The sequence below is a fragment of the Zootoca vivipara genome, chromosome 1 (genome assembly GCF_963506605.1).
Source record: "Zootoca vivipara chromosome 1, rZooViv1.1, whole genome shotgun sequence".
Classification (NCBI taxonomy): Eukaryota; Metazoa; Chordata; class Lepidosauria; order Squamata; family Lacertidae; genus Zootoca; species Zootoca vivipara.
The window spans coordinates 13,848,309-13,870,358 of NC_083276.1; the positions used below are offsets into that span (position 1 = coordinate 13,848,309).

The 22,050-nt window shown below is 41.4% G+C and overlaps 1 protein-coding gene across 5 annotated transcripts in view; it reads right to left on the reverse strand.

The window, feature by feature from the left end:
* Positions 1–18,480, reverse strand: part of MARK3 (microtubule affinity regulating kinase 3) — a 67,189-nt gene extending 48,709 nt beyond the window's left edge. For 4 of the 5 annotated variants that reach the window (XM_035105375.2, XM_035105347.2, XM_035105365.2 and 1 more), the window contains exons 1-3: positions 17,452–18,480; positions 5,301–5,339; positions 247–438 (exon numbers count right to left, since the gene is read on the reverse strand). In XM_035105375.2, the coding sequence (XP_034961266.1) occupies positions 247–438; positions 5,301–5,339; positions 17,452–17,514 (294 nt within the window). In that variant the 5' untranslated portion in view covers positions 17,515–18,480. The remainder of the gene's footprint in view (positions 1–246; positions 439–5,300; positions 5,340–17,451) is intronic. The other variant, XM_035105356.2, reaches the window with a different exon arrangement.
* Positions 18,481–22,050: the final 3,570 nt, after the last annotated feature.

The following is a 22,050-nucleotide window of genomic DNA, read 5'->3' on the forward strand; positions in this document are numbered from 1 at the left end:
TGATAAGTTCACACTATTACTGCATTTGCTGGAAATTGCTGTGTTAGGGACTTCTTGATAAAGCCAAAATATTAGTAGTAGTAGTAGTAGCAGTAGCAGCAGCAGCAGCATTAATTATGGTAATTAAATTTGTATATTGCTCCTCATCAGAAGATCACAGGGAGGTTTACAATATATTGGCTGCTCTTTTATGCTTAAGCATATTTAAAATAGCTTTTTGTTTTCGAAACATGAACAACACTGTACCTCTCTTCCAGTAAGAATGTGTCTGGCCAGTTTGACTTTTGCAAAATTCCCCTTTCCAATCGTTTTAAGAAGCCGGTAATTCCCAATATGGGGTTGTTCATCTGCACAGGAAGCTATAGAATTCCTACAGCGGGCACCAGACCGACTAGGTCGAGGGGGAGCTTCCTGCCGTCCTTCTCCATGAGAGGTATGCTGTAACAAAGAAATACACATATTTAAGACAATGTACTTTGGAAAACATTGTTCCAAATCGAAGAGAGAACAGACTCCAATGAACTAGAACTTGGCAATCACAAATAAATTAATGGGGCAGTAGATCAGGGCAGACAAACAGTGTTTCACACAGTGACTTTTGTCATCGTAAAAAGGAAATGAACAAATTCATGGAGGGATACAAACCATGATACATAATAATATGTTGTATGCCCATCAACAATTACTCAGTATTATCCAAGTACAGCGGTACCTCGGGTTACGAACTTAATTCGTTCCGGAGGTCTGTTCTTAACCCAAAACCATTCTTAACCTGAGGTGCGCTTTGCTAAAGGGGCCTCCTGCTGCCACCGGCACGCAATTTCCGTTCTCATCCTGGGGCAAAGTTCTCAACCTAATGTACTACTTCCAGGTTAGCGGAGTTTGTAACCTGAAGTGTTTGTAACCCAAAATGCTTGTAACCCGAGGTACCACTGTATAAGATCTGTAGTGCTCTTGTGGCATCCAAGGAACTGATTATTAGATTCACCCTCTAAACAGTGCATTTCAGGATTTTGCAAATGTGTCTTAAGGAATCATCAAACAGGAAAGTTGGCATTAACATAGAACAAATGTGGGCAGATGCAGCCACATACATACAGGCTACAGCAGGCATCCCCAAACTTCAACCCTCCAGATGTTTTGGACCACAATTCCCATCATCCCTGACCACTGGTCCTGTTAGTTAGGGATCATGGGAGTTGTAGGCCAAAACATCTGGAGGGCCGCAGTCTGGGGATGCCTGGGCTACAGTCATACCCTCTTACCGGTAGGAATAAACCTCACTGAACTCAACCAAACTGTCTTCTGAGTAGATGTGTATATAACTGCATTGTTAGGCTTTATTTTGGTCCACAAACTCCAATAGAAACAGAGCCCAAGTATGTGTAAATCTATTTGCTCACACCTCCTTCATTTCCCCAGCTCTTCTAATACATTTTTCCTGTTTCCATGTGTTAAGCTATTCGGCCTCTCCATCCACCCCCCCTCTCCACATTGTCCAAATGCAGGTGGTAACCTCATTGAGGCAGAGACCTGCTTTTCTTATATTTTCCTTGTATTTCACAGTGCACACTGATGAAACTGTAGAACATAACCAAATGGAAGTGAATCACTGTTCCTCTTTTAACAAGGGCTGTAGCTCAGTAGCAAATGCAGGAAGTTCTAGGTTCAATTCTTGGTATCTCCTGATAGGGCTGCAAAATATCTATTTGACAACCTAGAGAGCCTGTGTAGACCAGAGGTAGCCAACATGATACTCTCCAGGTGCTGTTGGACTACAACACCCACCATCCCTGACCACTGGCAGGGAGTTGGGAGTCAAACAACAGCTGGAGGACATTGACATGTTGGCTAAACCTGGAGAAGACAATTGCTAGGTGCACCAAGGGCCTGATGCAGTATTAAGCAACTTCCTACATTTTTCACCAAATCTCTTTTCTAAACTTCTTTAAAATATGTTACTAATAATATCTACAGAAACACTGCTTAGGGTATATTCCCTAGAATTTTCTATGTTGTAACTGCAAGACGTGATGAAATGCAGGCATCAGTTTTAGACAAACTCAGTAACATCAATGATGCCACTATATTCTGCATCCAGAGGACCAGTTGAATTATCTAATTCTATCACAATTTTTAAAGGTCTTGCCACTAAAATTGCTTGATCTGAAGGAGAAGTGTTAATGTATAAGAAATGATACGTAAGCCAACTGCTATCAAGAGCCAACTGAGTAACAACTGAGTAACCTACAGTGATAATAAAAAGTTTATTCTGCTCCTTCTAATGATGTAGCGCAGGCCTATTTGCTCTGACATTTATGGGATGTGCTTCTGTACACACACACACTCACACACACACAGGAAGGGAAAAAGAAGATGAGAAAAATGACCGGGTCACTGAGAAGACATTCTGATCCAAGCAGCTAGACAAAATAAGCAAACTGTCATATACCTTACAAACATGCACCTAAATTGTTTCTCTATACTGAAAGTGCAGAGCACTTTCTACTAAGGGTGTGCACTAACCAAAAGCCCTTTGCTAAAGAGCTGTGATTAAAAAGCTCTGGTAAAATCATTGGGTATTGTATCTAGAGTAGAGAAGCCAGCCCATTCACACAAGAACTTCTGCACAGCACTGCTTGCCTCCCTCTCAACCTCCCCCCACCAATCTGTTCTGGAGGTTCCGCCACTCAAAGCAATTATGGAGGGCCATGAGGCACAGGGAGAGCAGAGGGGAAGTTTTTGTGTGCAAGTCCTTGTGCCAATGGGATGTTTTCATTGAATAAAACCTATTCCCTTAAATTAGTCCTGTCACTGACAAAAGAGCTCTCCCTCCTACCACTCACACGCTTTTCTTATAGGGCAAGCTTGGGTCAAAAAGTTTGAAATTTTGCAGATACAATGCATGGCTTTTTTACACATCCGTATCTCCGTATCTCTCAGTGCAGGTGGCGCTGTGGGTTAAACCACAGAGCCTAGGGCTTGCCCATCAGAAGGTTGGCGGTTTGAATCCCTGCAACGGGGTGAGTTCCCGTTGCTCAGTCCCAGCTCCTGCCAACCTAGCAATTAGAAAGCATGAAGTGCAAGTAGATAAATAGGTACTGCTACAGCGGGAAGGTAAACGGCATTTCCATGTGCTGCTCTGGTTCGCCAGAGGTGGTTTTGTCATGCTGGCCACATGACCTGGAAGCTGTGCGCCAGTTCCCTTGGCCAGTAACGCGAGATGAGCGCCACAACCCCAGAGTTGGTCACGACTGGACCTAATGGTCAGGGGTCCCTTTATCTTTATTTATCTCTGAATTGCCCCAGATTACTTCAAGGTCCATATTTTAGCTCAATATGCTTCTGAAAGCTCTTGCCTTGTCCTGGACAAGCCACAAATCTGTTTGGGGTGCCCTATTTCAGTTCCTGATTTGGGATTCATTCAAATCTGATGCACTTCTAGTTTCTACTATGTTAAGGATCATCTCACTGGCAGTAAATATTAGCCATCAAGACAACTGTAGAGACTTCATTTTAGTTTAGTAGCTGTGGCATCTTGCCAAAAACACCTCAGAGACTATCAGCTGGCAAAACAAAGTGAAAAAGAACTTGCAGTCAATATAAGATGAATTTAATCCCTCTCATTCTAAACATCAAGTATGTTGTGCATGGACAATAGCATTCCTTCTGAAATTATTTTACATGATTCTAAATAACCTACACTAGCAGCTTTAGCTGTGTGTGCACACAACAGGTCCTATGCTATTCATAAAGGGAAAATATTGTGTTGTTTTGAGATTTTTACAGCATTTTTTCTTTAGTCCTGTGCTTGAGAATGCGTCAATAAGGTGAAAGGCTCTGTGGAAAAATATGGTAAACTAGCACATAAAGGTGATAAAATATAAAACTATGCGAAGAGTTCACTTCCCTTTAGAAACCATATTTGGGACACCACATTTTCTCATTTCCTCGCTTCAGTCTTCAGCCATTCTCCTATTTTCATTTTTCTTCTATCTTTTCCAACATACGGTACTTCACAATTTATATCCAAATGCCACCCCACCTCATTTATCTTTTCTCCCCATTATCCTTACATCATTTTATCATCACTTCCAACCTGATGGGCCCTGACCCAACTAGCTTATCCTTCCGTTAGATGCAGGGCTTTGGTTTTTAATTACTGATGGAAGCAGTGGGAGGGCCTCAAGAACTAATAAAAAACAACAACACAACGTTACATAAGGTGTGCAATATAACCAGCAGTCTTTGTTCAGAGGCTGAAACTTTGTGTTGAGTTCTCTGTATTTCAGTGCCAAGTGAAGAAGCCAATGGATCAAAAGCTAGTGGAAAAGTAAACCCTAGAAACATCATTGCATGAAGACTATGCTGTGTTCCTGGGCAGCCCACTTCAGGGCTCCCTACCAACAGACACAATGAGGAAACTTAAGATCTACTTCTCAAGTAACAGATTTTGGGGTACAGTGGTACTTCTACTTACGAATAACTATACTTATGAATGTTTCTACTTACGAATGGAGCTCCGTCCACCATCTTGGATGCGGTTTAGATAGGATTTTTTTCTACTCACGAATTTTTAGATAGGGTTGCTTCTACCTACGAATTTTTTCTCCCAATGCATTCCTATGGGATTCGACTTACATTTTTTTTCGATTTATGAATGTGTGTTCGGAACGCATTAAATTCGAAAGTAGAGGTACCACTGTACCATTAAATAGGCAAAAGCTGCCCATCATATAAGATAATGAGGGTGCCATTTGTATATCCCACCAAAAGCACCAAAACTTCTGCAGTGTTCAAAGTCAAAATACAGAACAGGGCACAGTACAGGTCAGAAAACAAGAAGAGGAAACCTATTTATTTTTTAATAGAAATAGTAAAGCCTTCATTTATGTGTATTCAAATCCTTCATTGTGGAAAATTGATCCAGAATCTGATTTAAGAGCTGGCAGCCGCTGAGAAGTCAGCAATATACAGGAAGAAAGAAGCACAGATAAAAGCTGACAAGCCCTGGTTGAACGAAACTATCCTGACAAAGCAAGAAGGGGCGTAGATTTTGTCCTTGTGATGGGAGTCACTGCCTTCTCCAGTTTAAAAACTTTTAAAAGTCTACAAAATGCTTATGGACAGGGTTTGTGATTTCACAAGCTACTTCCTTGTCAGCAACTGAGCAAGATCTTATCTTCTGGAAGGACAGGAATAAAACAGCAAACTAAGGAGAGAGAAATAAATTGCGTAACATGCATGCATAGAAAAAAGGCAGAAACAAGCCAGCTTTTTGAATAAAATTTATAACCCACCTTTTCAGAAAAGCTTTCCCCTACTGATGTTCCGGCATCCTTTCCCATTAAGAAAGAAGCATGAAGGAAAGCAAGAAAAGAAAAGAAAAATGAACAAAAATAAAACCTGGGAAGTGTGGTGTTGGAATTTTAAGGAAATACTTGTGCCAACTTTCAATTTGTACATATTGCAAAAAAAGTTAACACATTGCAAACATTAGCAGCAACTCAAAGAACAACCATTCACCAAGGTTAAAAATTTCTTGACTGACTTATTCTAAAAAAGTAACCTGAAGATGAAAAACCTGTCATATGACATTTTATACCCACTGAAGGGGATAAAATCTTATAATATAAACCGTGTGCATGCTTAGAAGAATTAGTTTATTTAAGGAAACCTATATTTATTGTATTCTGCAGGGAAGTTGCAAGTGCAAATGCTCACCTAAGCACGAAAGGCAACAGAAATAATTCATATGTTCAAGTTGAATACTGTAATGCACAGCAGCCTAAACCTATCTATGAAATATTTCAGCTATAGTAAAAAGAATCATCATTAAGATATATCTCTGGATCCCAAATAAACTCAAGCGGATAGCAGTACTGTAAAGCAATAAACCTTTAAGAGCAAGTGTGCAGGAGTAATTGAGGATACACCTTCAGTTTTACCCTACCACATAATCTGTATTTGCACTCTACACAATTTCCTCCCCTAACTGCATGAACACACTTCTGTAGCATGGGCATAGCCGGCGTGGGGGGGGGGGGCAGGGGCAGGTGCTCCTCCCCTAAATCAATACAAACCTGAGGTTCTGCCCCCTCACAAAAGCCTGCCTCCACAACAAAGAGCCTGGCTACACCCACGTTCTGTAGTCTAGACAGGAAGTTGTGTAGGCAGCAACCTGCTCCATCCAGAAAGATGCTGTAGTGAGTCAATTAGTGGAAAGTGATCTCTCTAGAAAAGGGAATTATCCGAAAAATATATATGAATAAATCCAACCAACATTATCACTATTTCTTGGGAATTCTTTAAATGTGTTTGATTTGGAAATAGAACACATTAAAGGTAATATGTTAAATTTCAGGTCAGAAACACCCAAGTATTTGTGCTCAATAGCAATCGAGTAGTCAAGCATCTCTATTACAGGACCATCAAAAACAAGGTTCTGTCAGCATACAGAAATGACACCTGTTGGGCTACTTAACTCGAAACTTTGCAGACATTATCTACCCAATGTGATCTTTCACATTTATCGCCAAAGCAGAATGTCTAGTTGCCATTTTGGGGCAAGACCGCTTTAAAGTTTTTCAAAGGACTGCCTGCCTGTGATTGGTTAAACACCTGGTTAGTTCATATGGCAACCTTGAGTTAGGTTAAGAACTTTGATAATTTAAATAAGAAAAGTCACTTTATCCAGGGACAGTCCACATTTATATTGGCCTATTCCTACCTCTCTTTCTTAATGGTGACACAGACCATTCATAACATAGGAATATTCCTGGGCAGTGGGCTGGGTAAGTGAAGACAAGCTACAACAATAAATTATAAAATCATAAAATCATTCATAACTATAACTGTAACGACTGCACTTTGCTTCCTGAAATTCATTCTGATTGTGCAGATAAAATTTAACTGATAGAATTCTACAGGATGTTGTATTAGTGTGTGAAAATACTGTAGTCAAGATCCAATGATCCCCAGGCATGCACCTCCAGATGGTTTAGATGGCATGCGCCATCTTGGCGCTCAGGCATCTTCACTTGGTTAAAAGCGGCCAATAGATGCAAAATACGCCTGGCTAATTTTGAACACTGCTGCGTGCACTACAGAGTCCCATCCCATGCAGCAAGACCCACAAGTAGTCTGCCCATACTGACTCCCGCTCCACACTAAAACCTCCATCCCTCCGCAAACCCACATAATTTAACACATGAACACCCCAAGTGATATCCAACAAACGAGTTCTGTAAGCAAAAAGATTTCCACTTATGCAATGGAATTTTTCCTCCACCTCCTATTTTCTCCCCATGCCCCCCCCATCTGCTCCATTAAGCCAAATGGGAACCTGTTTTTCCACCATATATTTATTGTTGTCATTCTCATGTTGAGGGGGAGATAGGAACAAAGTACGGTAACATCTGAAGCAAGAGTAATTTTTGAGGCTTAACAGAGTCTGCCTGCCGGAAGGTTTTTCACTGATCAAGGAGGATACGGAATTTAAAGAATATAATGCAATCCTGTGTCAGAAGCCTCTCTGAACAAAAGAGGGCCATATCTGTTCATTGCACACATTTTAAATAATTAATAATAACAAAATGTATGCAGGTAACAGTTTGTTTGTAGTTTCCCCTCTTCCCAGAATAATTCCGTAACTTGGAAATAATGCACATCTATTGTACAAGTTTCATGCCAGACCAAGCATTGGTAAGGATTAAGGGCACTAACTGATAGAATAAGAGCCTGTGTAAATACTTTGGGAGTGGGGAGAGGATTGTGGTTGTTTAACTGATCCTGAGAGAGAACATGCTATCTTGAATGTTGTATAGCTCCTTCAACTGCTGCCCATGGCTCATGGGTTTTGGAGGTGACTCAGATCTGTACGAGATTTTTCTAGGTCAGCCTAATGACATTTTCAAATTTATAATTTTAACTTTCAAAAAATGATGTGGCATGGCAGGTCATTAAAGGTAAAGGTAAAGGGACCCCTGACCATTAGGTCCAGTCGCGGACGACTCTGAGGTTGCGGCGATCATCTTGGTTTACTGGCCGAGGGAGCCGGTGTACAGCTTCCAGGTCATGTGGCCACCATGACTAAGGCGCTTCTGGTGAACCAAAGCAGCGCACGGAAACGCCGCTTACCTTCCTGCTGGAGCGGTACCTATTTATCTACTTGCACTTTGACATGCTTTCGAACTGCTAGGTTGGCAGGAGCAGGGGCCGAATAACAGGAGCTCACCCCGTTGCGGGAATTCGAACTGCCGATCTTCTGATTGGCAAGCCCTAGGCTCTGTGGTTTAACCCACAGCGCCAATAGAATAAACACTACTGTTAAGCCCTAGACCAGGGTCTTCCAAACCTGGGTCTCCAGCTGTTTTTGGACTACAATTCCCACCATCCCTGACTACTTGGTCCTACTAGCTAGGGATAATGGGAGTTGTAGTCCAAAAACAGCTGGAGATTCAAACTGGGAAAACCCTGACCTAAACCAGCATAAGCTCAACTTCTAACACTGTGAGCTGCATTTCAGTCTATGTATTATTCACAACACAGTGTTCCATAGTGTTTGGAGTGTGAACAGAAGTGTACACATAACTGAGAACTGTCAAAAAACCTTTAATAAAAAAAACACTGAGAACTGTCAACTATATCCAACAATAGTTACAGAACTACCTTCTTATGTTCAACAAACCGTAATGTTTTAGATGCATTTTCTTCACTTAAAGAAAATCTACTCCAGATGGCAACAAAGAATGCAAATAATCACTCTCAGCTACACCAAATACAATTAGGTGCAATCTGTATATTCTTGCCAAAACTACTTTTTTAAAACTTGCAAAATTACAAATGTATTTGAAATCCCAACTTTTTTTAGAATTCTGTTTCCTAATGTAGCAAGCTATAGAACAGCTAGGAAACCTATTTTCACTTCATATCATGAATAAGGTACTGTACACAGTGATGCTGTGATAGTAGCACAAGTTCATAAAATGATACAAACTGTCCTTGGACAGCGTCTTTGCTATACTGTATAGAAAAATTCAATCTCAGTAGTATTGTTCCAGTTTTGATATTCTTTCAGGCTGCCTTTTTTCCTTAAGGCCTTGACACTCAGCCTCACCTTCTATCTTATTTCATCCACTTACCCTTGAAGTCCCCAACTCATCCTCTTGGCTTCTATGAAATTAGAGCAGCTAAGCCTATGGCTAGTGCAGACAGAAGCAAGATGTACTGAATTCAAGGAGACTCGATATATATAGATATATTAGATATATAATCTACAGTCAAACCTTGGTTTGCGACCGCTTCTGTTTCCGACCACCGCGGACCCGGGTTCCGCGGCGCTCAGATGCGCAGAAGCGATCTGTGCAGCGTGTGCGTGCGTAGAAGCGTTCTATCTGTGCTTTATGCACGCGCAGAAGCGTGCCTCGGGGAGCGACGAACTCGGGAAGTGACCGGCTTCCCGGAAGCAATTGTGGTCGTAAATGGAGGTATGACTGTAATTGCCAAATTGTGCCTTAAACCTGGGTTACGGTCTCCACAATGGAATGTCTAGGCGCTGTTTTCATTTGTTTTTGTTTTTTTTGCAATGGAGTACATTATATTATTATTATTATCATCATCATCATCATTATTATTACTGTATTTCTATACCGCTTTATATTTTAAAGAACAAATCTCAAAGTGGATGATATTAAAACATCAAATAAAACAATGCAGAATAAAACAAATTCAAGCTTCAAGGAAAATATTTCAGATCCTTCTCTAAATGACATCATGCTTTCCCCAGTCGCCAACCCAGCATCCAGAGATCTTCATACGGTTGCAATTGGACCTGTGCCAATCGTGAAACATGCCTGGCGCCTGGCTAATTTCGAACACTGATTGCAGCCTACGCGAGGTCCTTCCAAAAGGTTTGGGGAAGGCTGTGGGTAGTTTTTAAGAGGTCAGCAAAAACTGATGGATAAAGCATTGGTAGGATTTTGTCAGTAAAGAACTTGTGGTCTTCTGTGAACTGTGGCTTTGGCCAAATTTTTATTTCTGTTCCTATACTCATTTTCACATGCTCATTTTCTGCAAAGGTTGTTTTAATCATGTGGGACTTCTGCAAGTGAATTAAAGCAGAATCCACAAAGCACTTGGTTTGCTGTGAATATTTTAGACCAAGTGCAACATGTCTACCTTAATCATGTAATCACAGTGAAAACTTTTACCAATAGAGAATCTGTGCAGCCTTTGCTCTTTTACACACTTTCAATTCTTTTATAATTTCCATTATTTTATACAAACTCTCTTTCATATGGTGTAAAATCCTGGGGATGGAGCAAGTGTTCTTTTGTAAACAAACCAGTCCCTAAAAATAGATCCAGGGGAACATATTTTGCAGTTATACACCTTGAGCTACTGTGCTCTACTTCAATGTGAAAAGAATGCAAGGTCGATTTTGTGTAAGAGCTAGACAACAGGACAGCCAGAAGCTTGTAACCAAAATTAACACTCCAATTTAAATGATAAAATATTTCATTGTGCAAAGGCAATCCTTTATGTTCTCTTGGCTACTAGCTTCTTCACCTTCCCAATCATACAGCTCCTAAGACTGTTAAACTGATTGGCCAGGTATACCTGCCATACAATAATCAGTTTAAAAAGTTGACAGCAGACAAAGTATAATCTTTACAACAAATAGCTTGATCGCCTTAAAACATATCCTAATTTTTCCTCCACATTAAAAAGTACACCCTAAAAAAAAATCAAGCCTTCAAAGGCAACTAGCGTGAAATTATTAAACCCACAAAAAGGGCACGATTCAAGAACAGTAGTGCATTAAGTAGCCAATAGAAAGCTAACAAAATTGACCTGTCAATGCCTAAGTACATGAATCACTGGATCACCAGCATATGTGGTCAACAGAGTTCTTCTTACTGTAACATTTTCATGTGTCAGTGTAACTATATTTCACATACAGTTTAAGCGTGTAGGTCAAAGGCAAGCACACATACTCTAAATATAGAATCCCATCTGCAGCCAACCTGCAGACTGGGGAAGACTGGCAAAGCTGGGCATCTTCATGCCAAGGAGCTAGAAATGGGAACAGCCTAGCAGCCAAAGGAGTTTAAGGCCTTTAAGGCCAAGGACTATTAAAATGCCAAAATTCAGCCTCTCACTTGCACTATTATTTTCTCAGCTCCTGCTTACGGTAGTTACGTAAGCAGAAGTAATCATTAGTTTGGGCCACAAGTATGCTGTAATAATGTGATGTTATAAAGAATGAGTACAACCTAGCTGCTATTAATCATGGGAAACACAAATTTAATTGCTAGAGCCGTGCAACAGCATAACCCCAAATATCTGGGTGCCTATATGGTGAAGGTGGCATTAGATTTAATCACAAAATAAAAAGATAAAGGTGCATAAATGGGAGGGGGGGGCTAGAAAGAAGTGACACACCCAGAATAAGGAATTATCCAGCAATAGCACAATAGCTTTATTGTAGTGCAGGAACATTCAGAGTGGATTTTGCTTTTAAGAAAAGGGAGAATCTGTAGCATGTATCCGAGATTTACTATATCATCCGAGTGACACAGACTTTGTTCACTGATCAAAACAAGTTTTTACTGACCTCAGCACTGAAGTGTAAATATAGCAGCTGAAGAGCAAGATGTAGTCAAGTCTGAATCATCAATAAAACTGCAAACTAAGTCCAATTCCCATATAGCCATTGTTAGTAATTATGTATGAAGCCAGAAGGACACCCAATGGTCAAAGATCTGAAACTGATGTTGGAAAGCCCCTGTTCAGATTTTTATCCTGTGATTCAGTGACGTGCTATTTTTAACTAGTCAATTTTTGGCCAAAAAGTTCACTTACAGATTTGATCCACGAGGCTAGCTATAATAGGAGCTTTGGGAGTTCAGTATTTTAAAGGTCAAACTCCAAATCTAAGAGGGCTACATAATACAACCTCATTTATTCCATTGCCTTGAAATAACCAAGGACATATATACCAAATGATCTAAAATGGGCAGATCCATATTCAGATTATCAAAGTATGCATACTTTGTAAGGTAAAAATGGCCACAAAAGGCCCTTTTTTGATGTAGTAGATAGCTCTGATTCCACAGTGCAGTTCCAAGTATATGTATCTGACTGATAGCACAATCCTATGCAAACTAACCAGGGAATAATGAACACAATGGAATTTACCTCCACCTAAAAATGCCTAAGACCATACTGTGAAAACAGTAGCAATGCACAGCCCAGCAGCAGATATAATGTGGACCAGACTTCATAGCAATGCCCACTGCTGATGTCAAAAGTGTTACTACAGAACAGAACAGGCTCTATAAACAGACCTATTAGCAAAGACAATGCTGTATCTTTTCATTGATCAGCTATTATAGCAGAATTCACGATGACATCCACAAGGCAGACTGTACGGAAATTGGGTCTCATTTCACGCCATAAATATGCCTTCAAAATGACTGAACAAAATGTGTAAAAGCTTCCAGGAACCTTGATAGTACTTCCTATGGGATGAAGGGTAGTCTAGAAATACAAACAAAAAACAAAGGACAGGCTGTAGCTCTGGGTAAAGAATCTGCTTTGTGTGAAGAAGTTCCCAAGATCAATCCCTGGCATCTCTGAGTAATGCTGAGAGAGGACCCCACTTGAAATCTTAGAGAGACACTACCAGCGAGCAGAAATTATTCTGAGCTACATGGACCAGTGGTCTGACTTGCTAAGGCTGTTTCCTGTGTTACTAAATAAATAGCACCCAGAAAAATTCAATTCAAACAGAAAGCGTTAGGAGTTCCTTCCCCCTTATGCTTTCCAAGTCAGCTCACTGAGCCACCCCTGAATCTCCATCCTTTTTTAAAAAAAAAAAATTAAAGTAATCCAATTTTCTGCTGGAGAAGCAGTGTAAAGACTGCTTCACATGCCATTGAGTGTTAATTTTCAGCATTAAATAAAGCCAGTCTCGCAAAAAGTGTCAGAAATTAGCTACCGGTAGGTGCCATGTGCATTTTGCGACTGGTGCAGGTCCAATAGTGACCACACAGAGATCTTTGGGTGCCAGGTTTGTGACTGGGGAAAGCACTTAGAAAGGATCTGAAATATTTTCCTTGAAGCTTGAACTTGTTTTATTCTATTTTATGTCTGAATGAGTTGTAAACCACTTTGAGATTTGTTCTTTAAAATATAGAGTGGTATAAAAATGAAATGAGGAACAACAACAACAACAACAAACTTCACAGGGGGGGTGTACCTAGAGATTCCATTGTGGCGATGATTATAAACTAGGTTTAAGATGCCATTTGGTGATTAGATTATATATCTGAGTTTCTAAAACTGCTCGCAAACTGAACATTATCTAACGACCTACAATACTCAATAATCACTTCACACAAGTTACATACACCAATGCACTACATCATGTGTAAAAACCATGAAGATGCCCATTCACTTTTTTCAAAGCTACTGCTTGTAGGAAGGCCTGCCTGGCTAAAAGATTACATTAAACCAAGAACAAATGTTGGCCTCTCAATTCTTCAACAGAAGGAAACTACAAGTGCTAGTTCACACATAACAAAGCTAGCCTTTGGGGTGCTGCCTCCATACCGGCAGCATGGCAGAAGAAGCAGGGGAAGAGCAACTCAGGGACTTCTGAGCAGCATGCACCAGCATGCAACTATGTGATAATGTGATGTGTGAACAAGCTCCAAGTGTGAACAGTCCCAAGAGGCTACAGTCTCTGACAGGAAGGGACATGTGGGATGGGCTGTTGCTGGTATGTGAAGAAGCATAACAGTGGAACACACATCTCAGAGCTGCAACTATATCAGATGTGAGGAACCTTTGGGCCTCCAGTTGTTGCTGAACCATAAGCCCCATCATCTCTGCCTACTGCTCATATTTGCTGGGGCTTATGGGAGTTATCATTCAGCAACATCCGGAGGGCCAAATGTTCCCAACATCTGAGCTAGATAAACTCTAAGCAGAAACTGAAGGCTTAAGTTCACATGAAGTAGCCACAAATGTCAGAATTCAATAATCAAGAAGAGATTCAGAATCAGCTATCTGAGTTCAGAGCACAATGGCTGTCTTTGGACATTCATAATGTTTAAAGCTTAAATTGATTTTGGAGAATGTGATTGTGCCTAATGGTTTTACAAAAGAAAAATGGGCTTCTGCACTGACTTGTAGGATATGTCTTCAAAATTAAATATAGTTCAACTTCAAGCACAGGCAAGAACAATGCTCATTCAGCATTTTTCTAGAAACTAATATGAAACTGTAGTAAACATTATCTGTCTTTGCCAATAAATGTTGTAGATTGCTACCTTGGAAAGTTCAGCATTGGCTCAATTACATCCCTCCCAGGTAACAGAAATAAGCTTTAAAAAAATGAGTATAAAGAAATTCAGATGGCAGTCGCATGACTAAACCAAAGAGCAATTTCTTAATTTATTTAGGTGACTTATAATCTGTTCTTCATTAAAATCAATCCTAGACATACTAAAACAAAGCAATAGAAAAAAGCAAAACACAAAAATAAATCAAATCTATTATAGCACTTTGGGAGCAACAAAAATCTCTTGCGGTCAACAAAACAAATGCCTGAGTAATTAAAAATGTATTTACATGGTGTCTAATACTTACGACCCAAATCTGCAAGATGAGGGCTTTCCACCATCAGAATGCTACTATAAAAGACACCTTCTCACATGTTGCTACATAACACACCATCAGCAAGTACAGCTCTGTTGACCTACCTGACCTCAAAGATTTGGGGGGGGGGTAAACATATACGGGATCAGGGAGTCTAACCAATACTTGGGTCCTAAGCCCCAGTTTTCGTTCTATGCTTCTTTCTTTAGGACACACTTTCAGAATGAAATTTTGCTCACGCCACACCTAATTTTTAATTGGTAAAAAAATACATTGGAAATAAAAGAAGACACAACTCATAGCAGTGCTTGATTTATAACAAAGTGCATAACTACTTTAGAATGCAGTGTTTCTCAAAACTGGGTCCTCATCTGTTGCTGGACTGCAGCTCCCAATCATCCCTAGCTAGCAGGACCAGTGAACAGGGATGATGGGAGTAGTAGTCCAACAACAGCCGAGAACCCAAGTTTGATAAACACTGTTATAATATGACCATGGAATATCCAGAATGTATAAAACAATGCAGCTACATTAGAACATGAATCACTCTCATGATTGTCACTGAATCTTCCTGCCACACTTGCTATCCTCTCCTGCCACACCAGTGTGGTGCACCACATCCTTTGAGAACCAGTGACCTACCTGTTCCCCCACTAAGCATTGTCACCACACTTGTAATGGAAGAATCTTTCAACCTGAAGAAATTACAGGTGTAAAATGTAAATTATCAAATTTAAAATGCAATCAGGAAGCACTGAGCTGTGTAATCTAACGCTAAGGATCCTCCTACAATCTAGTACTTGCATGGTCAAGTGCAGGCCTCAATATAAATATAACTCACTACTACCTACGTGCATCCTCCGAAACCAACCAACCCAATTCAGCTTAGTATGCAAGCTGGGACATGATCAAAGAGGGAATGCAACTAAGCAAAAAATCTAACAGCATACTGTTTTAATTTTATATTTTTAACAAATGGGCTACCCACAATAAGTTTAAGAATTGATCTAATCTAGAACTTGAATATCCACACTGGAAAATGGTATTAAGACAGTTCCCACCAAATACTTCTAAGCCTGATGAACTTGCTGATACTGTACTAGAGTGATCTAGCTAGTAAAAGAGTTAAGTGGTCAAACCTACTGAATAAACCACAAGACAGACAATGAACTACAGAAGTGTCCAACACAGCACAATTTTCTCTAAAAGACAACTCTGGAGGCCTGGAATGAAGTCCACAAAGATTCTATAATTGAATTACTTCATTAACTCTGGCTGAATATAGCCTTTAGTTCTTTTTATAATCTTTAAACTAAAGTAAACAAAGAATAGAGAAGTTTTATCTACTATGTCAATAAATCCAAAGACTTGACAATGCAACAATTGTTCCGCTGAGCATATTTTCCATCTCTATCTACTGGTAAGCATGTTGCAAGTATCCTTAGTCAATCACAATGAATAGGCCAGCTAACACACACACTGTACAGCACAAAATATGCATCCAAGTAAGTATGTTTTTCTCAACAGTGGATGGAGCCTATTGAAGATCTTCCTTCTCCAAAAAGCCTTTTAAATGGTGATTTTTATTCTCATTTAGATAGATGTACTGAACTTGAAATTGTTTTTATACCGTATATTTTTCATTGTTTAACTGCTTTGGGATCTTTTATGGGAGGCAATTCATAAATGAGATAAATAAAACGCCTTCTTTCTTGGAGCCTATCAGAAATTTTTAAGTTTACAATAAAACTGGCTATCAGATAAGCAGCACACACAGGAGATTTGTCACTTGTGTCTTCAGTCCTGTATCAATGGACATGCTGCCAATTTCTTTGACAGAAGGAATTTGCATTTGAAATCATATTGATAGCAAACCTGGTGTTCCAAAAGTTAAAGAAAATATTCAACTTTTTCTCTCCAAATTCTAGAGACACCAAACGTCCAAACCTTTATTGTAATACAGCATAAATACCTCTTAATTCACATATTTCATTTGAGAATAATTCAATTTTCTTTAGCATTTATGCAACCAGCCTCAAATGCTATATATGAAGGTAGATACAACATCTAGATCAAAAGGGAGGGGGTCCTTTAAAATCACCTAAGTGACTGCTAACACAAGGGCTTACCCGGTCACTTATGAGATATACAAATCAGATTTGAAATATATGTTATCTAGGTCACTCAATCCAATCTTTGTCAGAGGAAAAGAACCATTCTTTACCATTCTAAGTTTATACATGATCCACTTGTAATGATTAGCATATTTTATGCCCAAGAACATCTGTTCTGATTATCTGTTACATTCTAAAGACATAAGACTAAAGTGTGAGTGACTTAGAAAGAGAAGTGAGAGGGATCCCAAGTTTAAAGAGAAGGTTATTGCAGGCAGGCCTTGATAAGAGCTTCCCTACTGATAACATTCTTCACAACAACCTGTACAACATCTGTCACCAGATGTCCAGCTGCCAGACAATGAATGTCATAACAGTAGAGCAATGGATGCCCTAGGTGATGTCAAGATGTCCTCTGAAAGGATTTCAATTATCACAGTTTGACCGCATATTATCAATTTCATCCGAACTTCAAACATCCGTATTTTCATAGAAAACAGCACATTTCCACCCACTATTTAATAACCCATATCATGATACCTCTTTTAAGATGGAGGCAAAATATACTATGCTGCATACTGTGACATTTAACACCAGGCGTTTAAAAAAAGGCATTCAGCTTACTATAAAATTCTCATTACAACAATGGACAATCCTGAAGTACACTCACGTTTTCATTCACGGTGGGCAGTTCATTCACTGTGGGCAGCGGAGTTCTAGTGGACATTTTCATCCACTTGCGCTGAAGCACCGTTTGCAATGGCAAAATCCAGCTAACGTATGGTGTATAGAGATATATAAAATCCTAACACCCCCCCCCGAATAGTTATATATATATATATGTGTATGTATATATATATATATTTACAAAAAAGAGAGCATTTTTACTGCATGATAGTGGTTAGGAAGTACCACCATCAAGGGTGGGGGTGGGTGGGAAAAGAAGGGGAGTGTGGGGAGGGAAATCCGGCTTGCTTCCCCCTTCTCCACCACGACCCCCGTTTCTCATCTATATTCCAGTCTGATAATGGAGCATTGTATCCTCCCAGGAGTCTTCAGGGATCATCCTACAGACAAGCTTAGGATCCTTCGAAGGCGGCAGCGGCGGATTAAAGAAGACGGGGGTTCTCACGGAGCACAAAAAAGAGGGGTGGGGAGAAAGAGAAGTGTGTGCCTGTGTTAGAGAAGCGGGGGGAGGCAGGGAGGCAGACGAGGAGGCAAGAGCCGCTTCTGAGGAGGGAGGAGACGGGGCTGCGGGCGAGCAAGGGCGGGGGGGTGTTTCGGGGAGCTGCAGAGGGAATCCAAGTGAGAGAAGGGGATAAACCGGAGTCGGGGAGGATGAACCCTCTCTCAGAGCTGCCCAGGGGAGGCTTCTGTCCCCCTCAAAGGACCCCAAGCCCCGCTTCACCGGGCCTCGGCGCTCATGCCTTTCACCCTCCGCCCCGACTCCTCCTCCTCCAGCGAAAGTCCCGGTTCCTCCTGCCGCCGCTACGCTAACAAGAGCGGGCCCTCCTTCCGCAGCGAGAGGGGTCTGGCGCCGAGCCTTCCCTTCTCCGACACACCGAGAGCGGAGGAGACCCGCCGCCGCCACCGAGCAGGCTTCCTCCTTCCTCCCCACCACCCACCCCGCTTCAGCCAGAAGCAACAGCAGCAGTAGAGCCGCCGCTCCCGGATGATCCAAGATGGCCGCCCGGCTTCCTCTGCTCCGGCGTGAACCGGAAGAGACCACCCCCTGCACGGAGCGAGGCCGCTGCTCCTAATGCTGGGGCTGCGGGGAGAGAGACAGAGAGGGATGGAAGAGGGCGCAGGCGCAGCCGCGCGTGCTGCGTTTCCCAGCCCCCACTCCCTTGTTGCTAAGGTCCCCTGGAAGGAAGGGAGGGGGAGGAGCTTTGATTTGGGCGCGCGCTGTTGGTTTCTCTGGGGGGGGAGGGGTATTCCCTCCTCAGGAGATGATGATGATGATGATTATTATTATTATTATTACAGTACTACTAATAATACTACTAATAATAATACTAATAATACTACTAATATTTGTATACCACTTTTTATCCGAAGATCACAGGGCTGGAAGCTGGGTTATCGCCTCAGAGGATTATTAATATTATTATTTATTAAATTTGTATACCACCCTTTATTCAAAGACCACAGGGCTGGAAGCTGGCTTAGTGCCTCAGAAGATTGTTATTATTTATTAAATTTGTGTGCCACCTGTGACGGATTGGCCTGGTGGGCAAAAGAACTCCAGGGTGCAGAGAGTTAAACCCCAACCTCCTGGATAAATGACGCATTCCATTCCTGAGGGGCGGGACTGCCAGGAGTTTAAAAGGAATGGGAGGCAGTTAATTCGGGGGAGAGGGTTGTTGGAGCGAGGGAGAGTGTGGGTAGGCGTAGGAGATCTTAAAGTGTTCTGAGGAGTTTAATTAAGTTATATTATCTAGCCATTGTTAATTGAAACTAAGAATATGATCTAAGAGCCTGTACACATGAAACCATTACGCGTTTAAAAGACCTCTAGTAATAAAGCTTTCTTAAATGTTAGTGGATGTGCTTAGTTATTCCAGCTGGGTATCTAAACTCACAGAAGTGGTGGCTCAGTAGAGGACAAAACTTACCTCGGGAATAGAGGCGACAGTTTGTGTCCTAGAGTTACACTGAGGAGGCTTAGGAGGCTAACCTGGGGTGCTACAAAGTTGCCAGAGTGGAAAGGGCAAACTTTTGCAGTGGGGAATCAATCTGACTGAGACCCTTTACTGTAGGCAAGAGGTTAGTCTGTCAAACAGCCTGGAGTTTATCATGATACCAGGCCATGTAAGCTGGAAGACTCTCTTTACTAAGAAACCCAAGTAACAGGGGTTTATTTTAAGGCAGCAGGAGAAGTGGGGGGTGGTGGTTTCACCCCGGATTCCTGTGTCACATTTTTAGTAATAGAGAGGGAGGACATTTCGTCACATATTAAGAAGGATCCCCGAAAGTTTAGTGACAACGCCGGGACTGGGTTTGCCGCATATTAATTGGTGGCAAAGTCCCTGGTTTCGTCGCATTATTGGTGGCAGCGTCGTGATCTGAATCCACAACCAAAGTCGAAGTTTGTGGGAGTTTGAAGATAATATTTTCCAGAGAGGAAAATGGCACATTTAAGAAAAGCAAGAGAGGCTAAAGGGGATGAGAGGACAGAAAGGGCTGAAGAGAGCCCAAATTCTGAAGTTCAGCTTATGAGACTAAAAAATTAACAATGGCACCCTCCATCCAATGATCAGAAGGCGGAGGAAGGCGGAGGAAATGGAGGCAGTGAGAGATTTTACTTTCTTGGGTTCCATGATCACTGCAGATGGTGACAGCAGTCACGAAATTAAAAGACGCCTGCTTCTTGGGAGAAGAGCAATGACAAACCTAGACAGCATCTTAAAAAGCAGAGACATCACCTTGCCTACAAAGGTCCGTATAGTTAAAGCTATGGTTTTCCCAGTAGTGATGTATGGAAGTGAGAGCTGGACCATAAAGAAGGCTGATCGCCGAAGAATTGATGCTTTTGAATTATGGTGCTGGAGGAGACTCTTGAGAGTCCCATGGACTGCAAGAAGATCAAACCTATCCATTCTTAAGGAAATCAGCCCTGAGTGCTCACTGGAAGGACAGATCGTGAAGCTGAGGCTCCAATACTTTGGCCACCTCATGAGAAGAGAAGAATCTTTGGAAAAGACCTTGATGTTGGGAAAGATGGAGGGCACTAGGAGAAGGGGACGACAGAGGACGAGATGGTTGGACAGTGTTCTCGAAGCTACGAACATGAGTTTGACCAAACTGCGGGAGGCAGTGCAAGACAGGAGTGCCTGGTCCATGGGGTCACGAAGAGTCGGACACGACTAAACGACTAAACAACAACAACAAGGAAAAGCAAGGCATTCTGGGGTCAAATAAGAAACCAGGACGGCTTCTGTAAATCAGGGATGTCTCTGGAAAATATGGACACTTGGAGGATCTGTTCTCACCTCAGATTATTATTATTATTATTAATATATTACTGTCAAAGGGCTGGACGCTGGGTAAGCACCTCAGAAGATTATTATTATTATTATTTATTAAATTTGTATACCACCTTCCATCCGAAGACCACAGGGCAGTTCACAACATAAAAATACAAAATGAGAACACAAAATGCATTAGAAAACAAAAAACAAACCCATAACCTCCTCCGACAAACACATTTAAAAGGCCACAGAATGATAATCAGCCAAAGGCCTGGTTATAGGGAAATGTTTCTGATAGGCTGCTGAGGAAGAGCGTCTATTTTTGTATTTTCATATTTGAACCACCCTGTGATCCTCAGTATGGAAATTTAATAGATGACAATAATAGTAAGGAGTCTGCCCTCCTCTTAAAGGTAAAGGTAAAGGTAAAGGGACCCCTGACCATTAGGTCCAGTCGTGACCGACTCTGGGGTTGCGGCGCTCATCTCGCATTATTGGCCGAGGGAGCCGGCGTTTGTCCGAAGACAGCTTCCAGGTCATGTGGCCAGCATGACAAAGCTGCTTCTGGCGAACCAGAGCAGCACATGGAAACGCCGTTTACCTTCCCGCTGCAGCGGTTCCTATTTATCTACTTGCATTTTGACGTGCTTTCGAACTGCTAGGTTGGCAGGAGCTGGGACCGAGCAACAGGAGCTCACCCCGTCACAGGGATTCGAACCGCCGACCTTCTGATCAGCAAGCCCTAGGCTCTGTGGTTTAACCACAGCGCCACCTGGGTCCCTCCTCTTACACACAGGTAAATAATACAGTATATTATACCTCCCAGCAGTAGTCATACATATTGATGATAATAATAAAAAAAATCCATTTCCTCTCAGAGTAACGCATGCTTCCTGGTTAAAGTATGGGGTTGTTGCAGTCAAGGAAAAGAAAAGGCTTGCTTGTGGCACCTCAAAACCAAAACAAAATCCCCTAAATCATATTTATTCTGGCGAAACAGGTTGGATGACCACTTTCTAGTGGTTTTTTAGTTGTTATTCCTAAATTGTGGGGGGTTGGGCTAGAATGAAGCTTGGGGTCCCTTTCAGCTCTACAATTCTATGCATCTTAAGTCTACAGATGTGTTCATGGTCCTGCATGTCTATAAAGACACACACACACACCCCTATGCAAATATTAGTTACAGGTAGGTAGCCGTGTTGGTCTGACGTAGTCGAAACAAAAAAAACAAAAAAAATTCCTTCCAGTAGGACCTAGAGACCAACTAAGTTTGTCATAGGTATGAGCTTTCGTGTGCA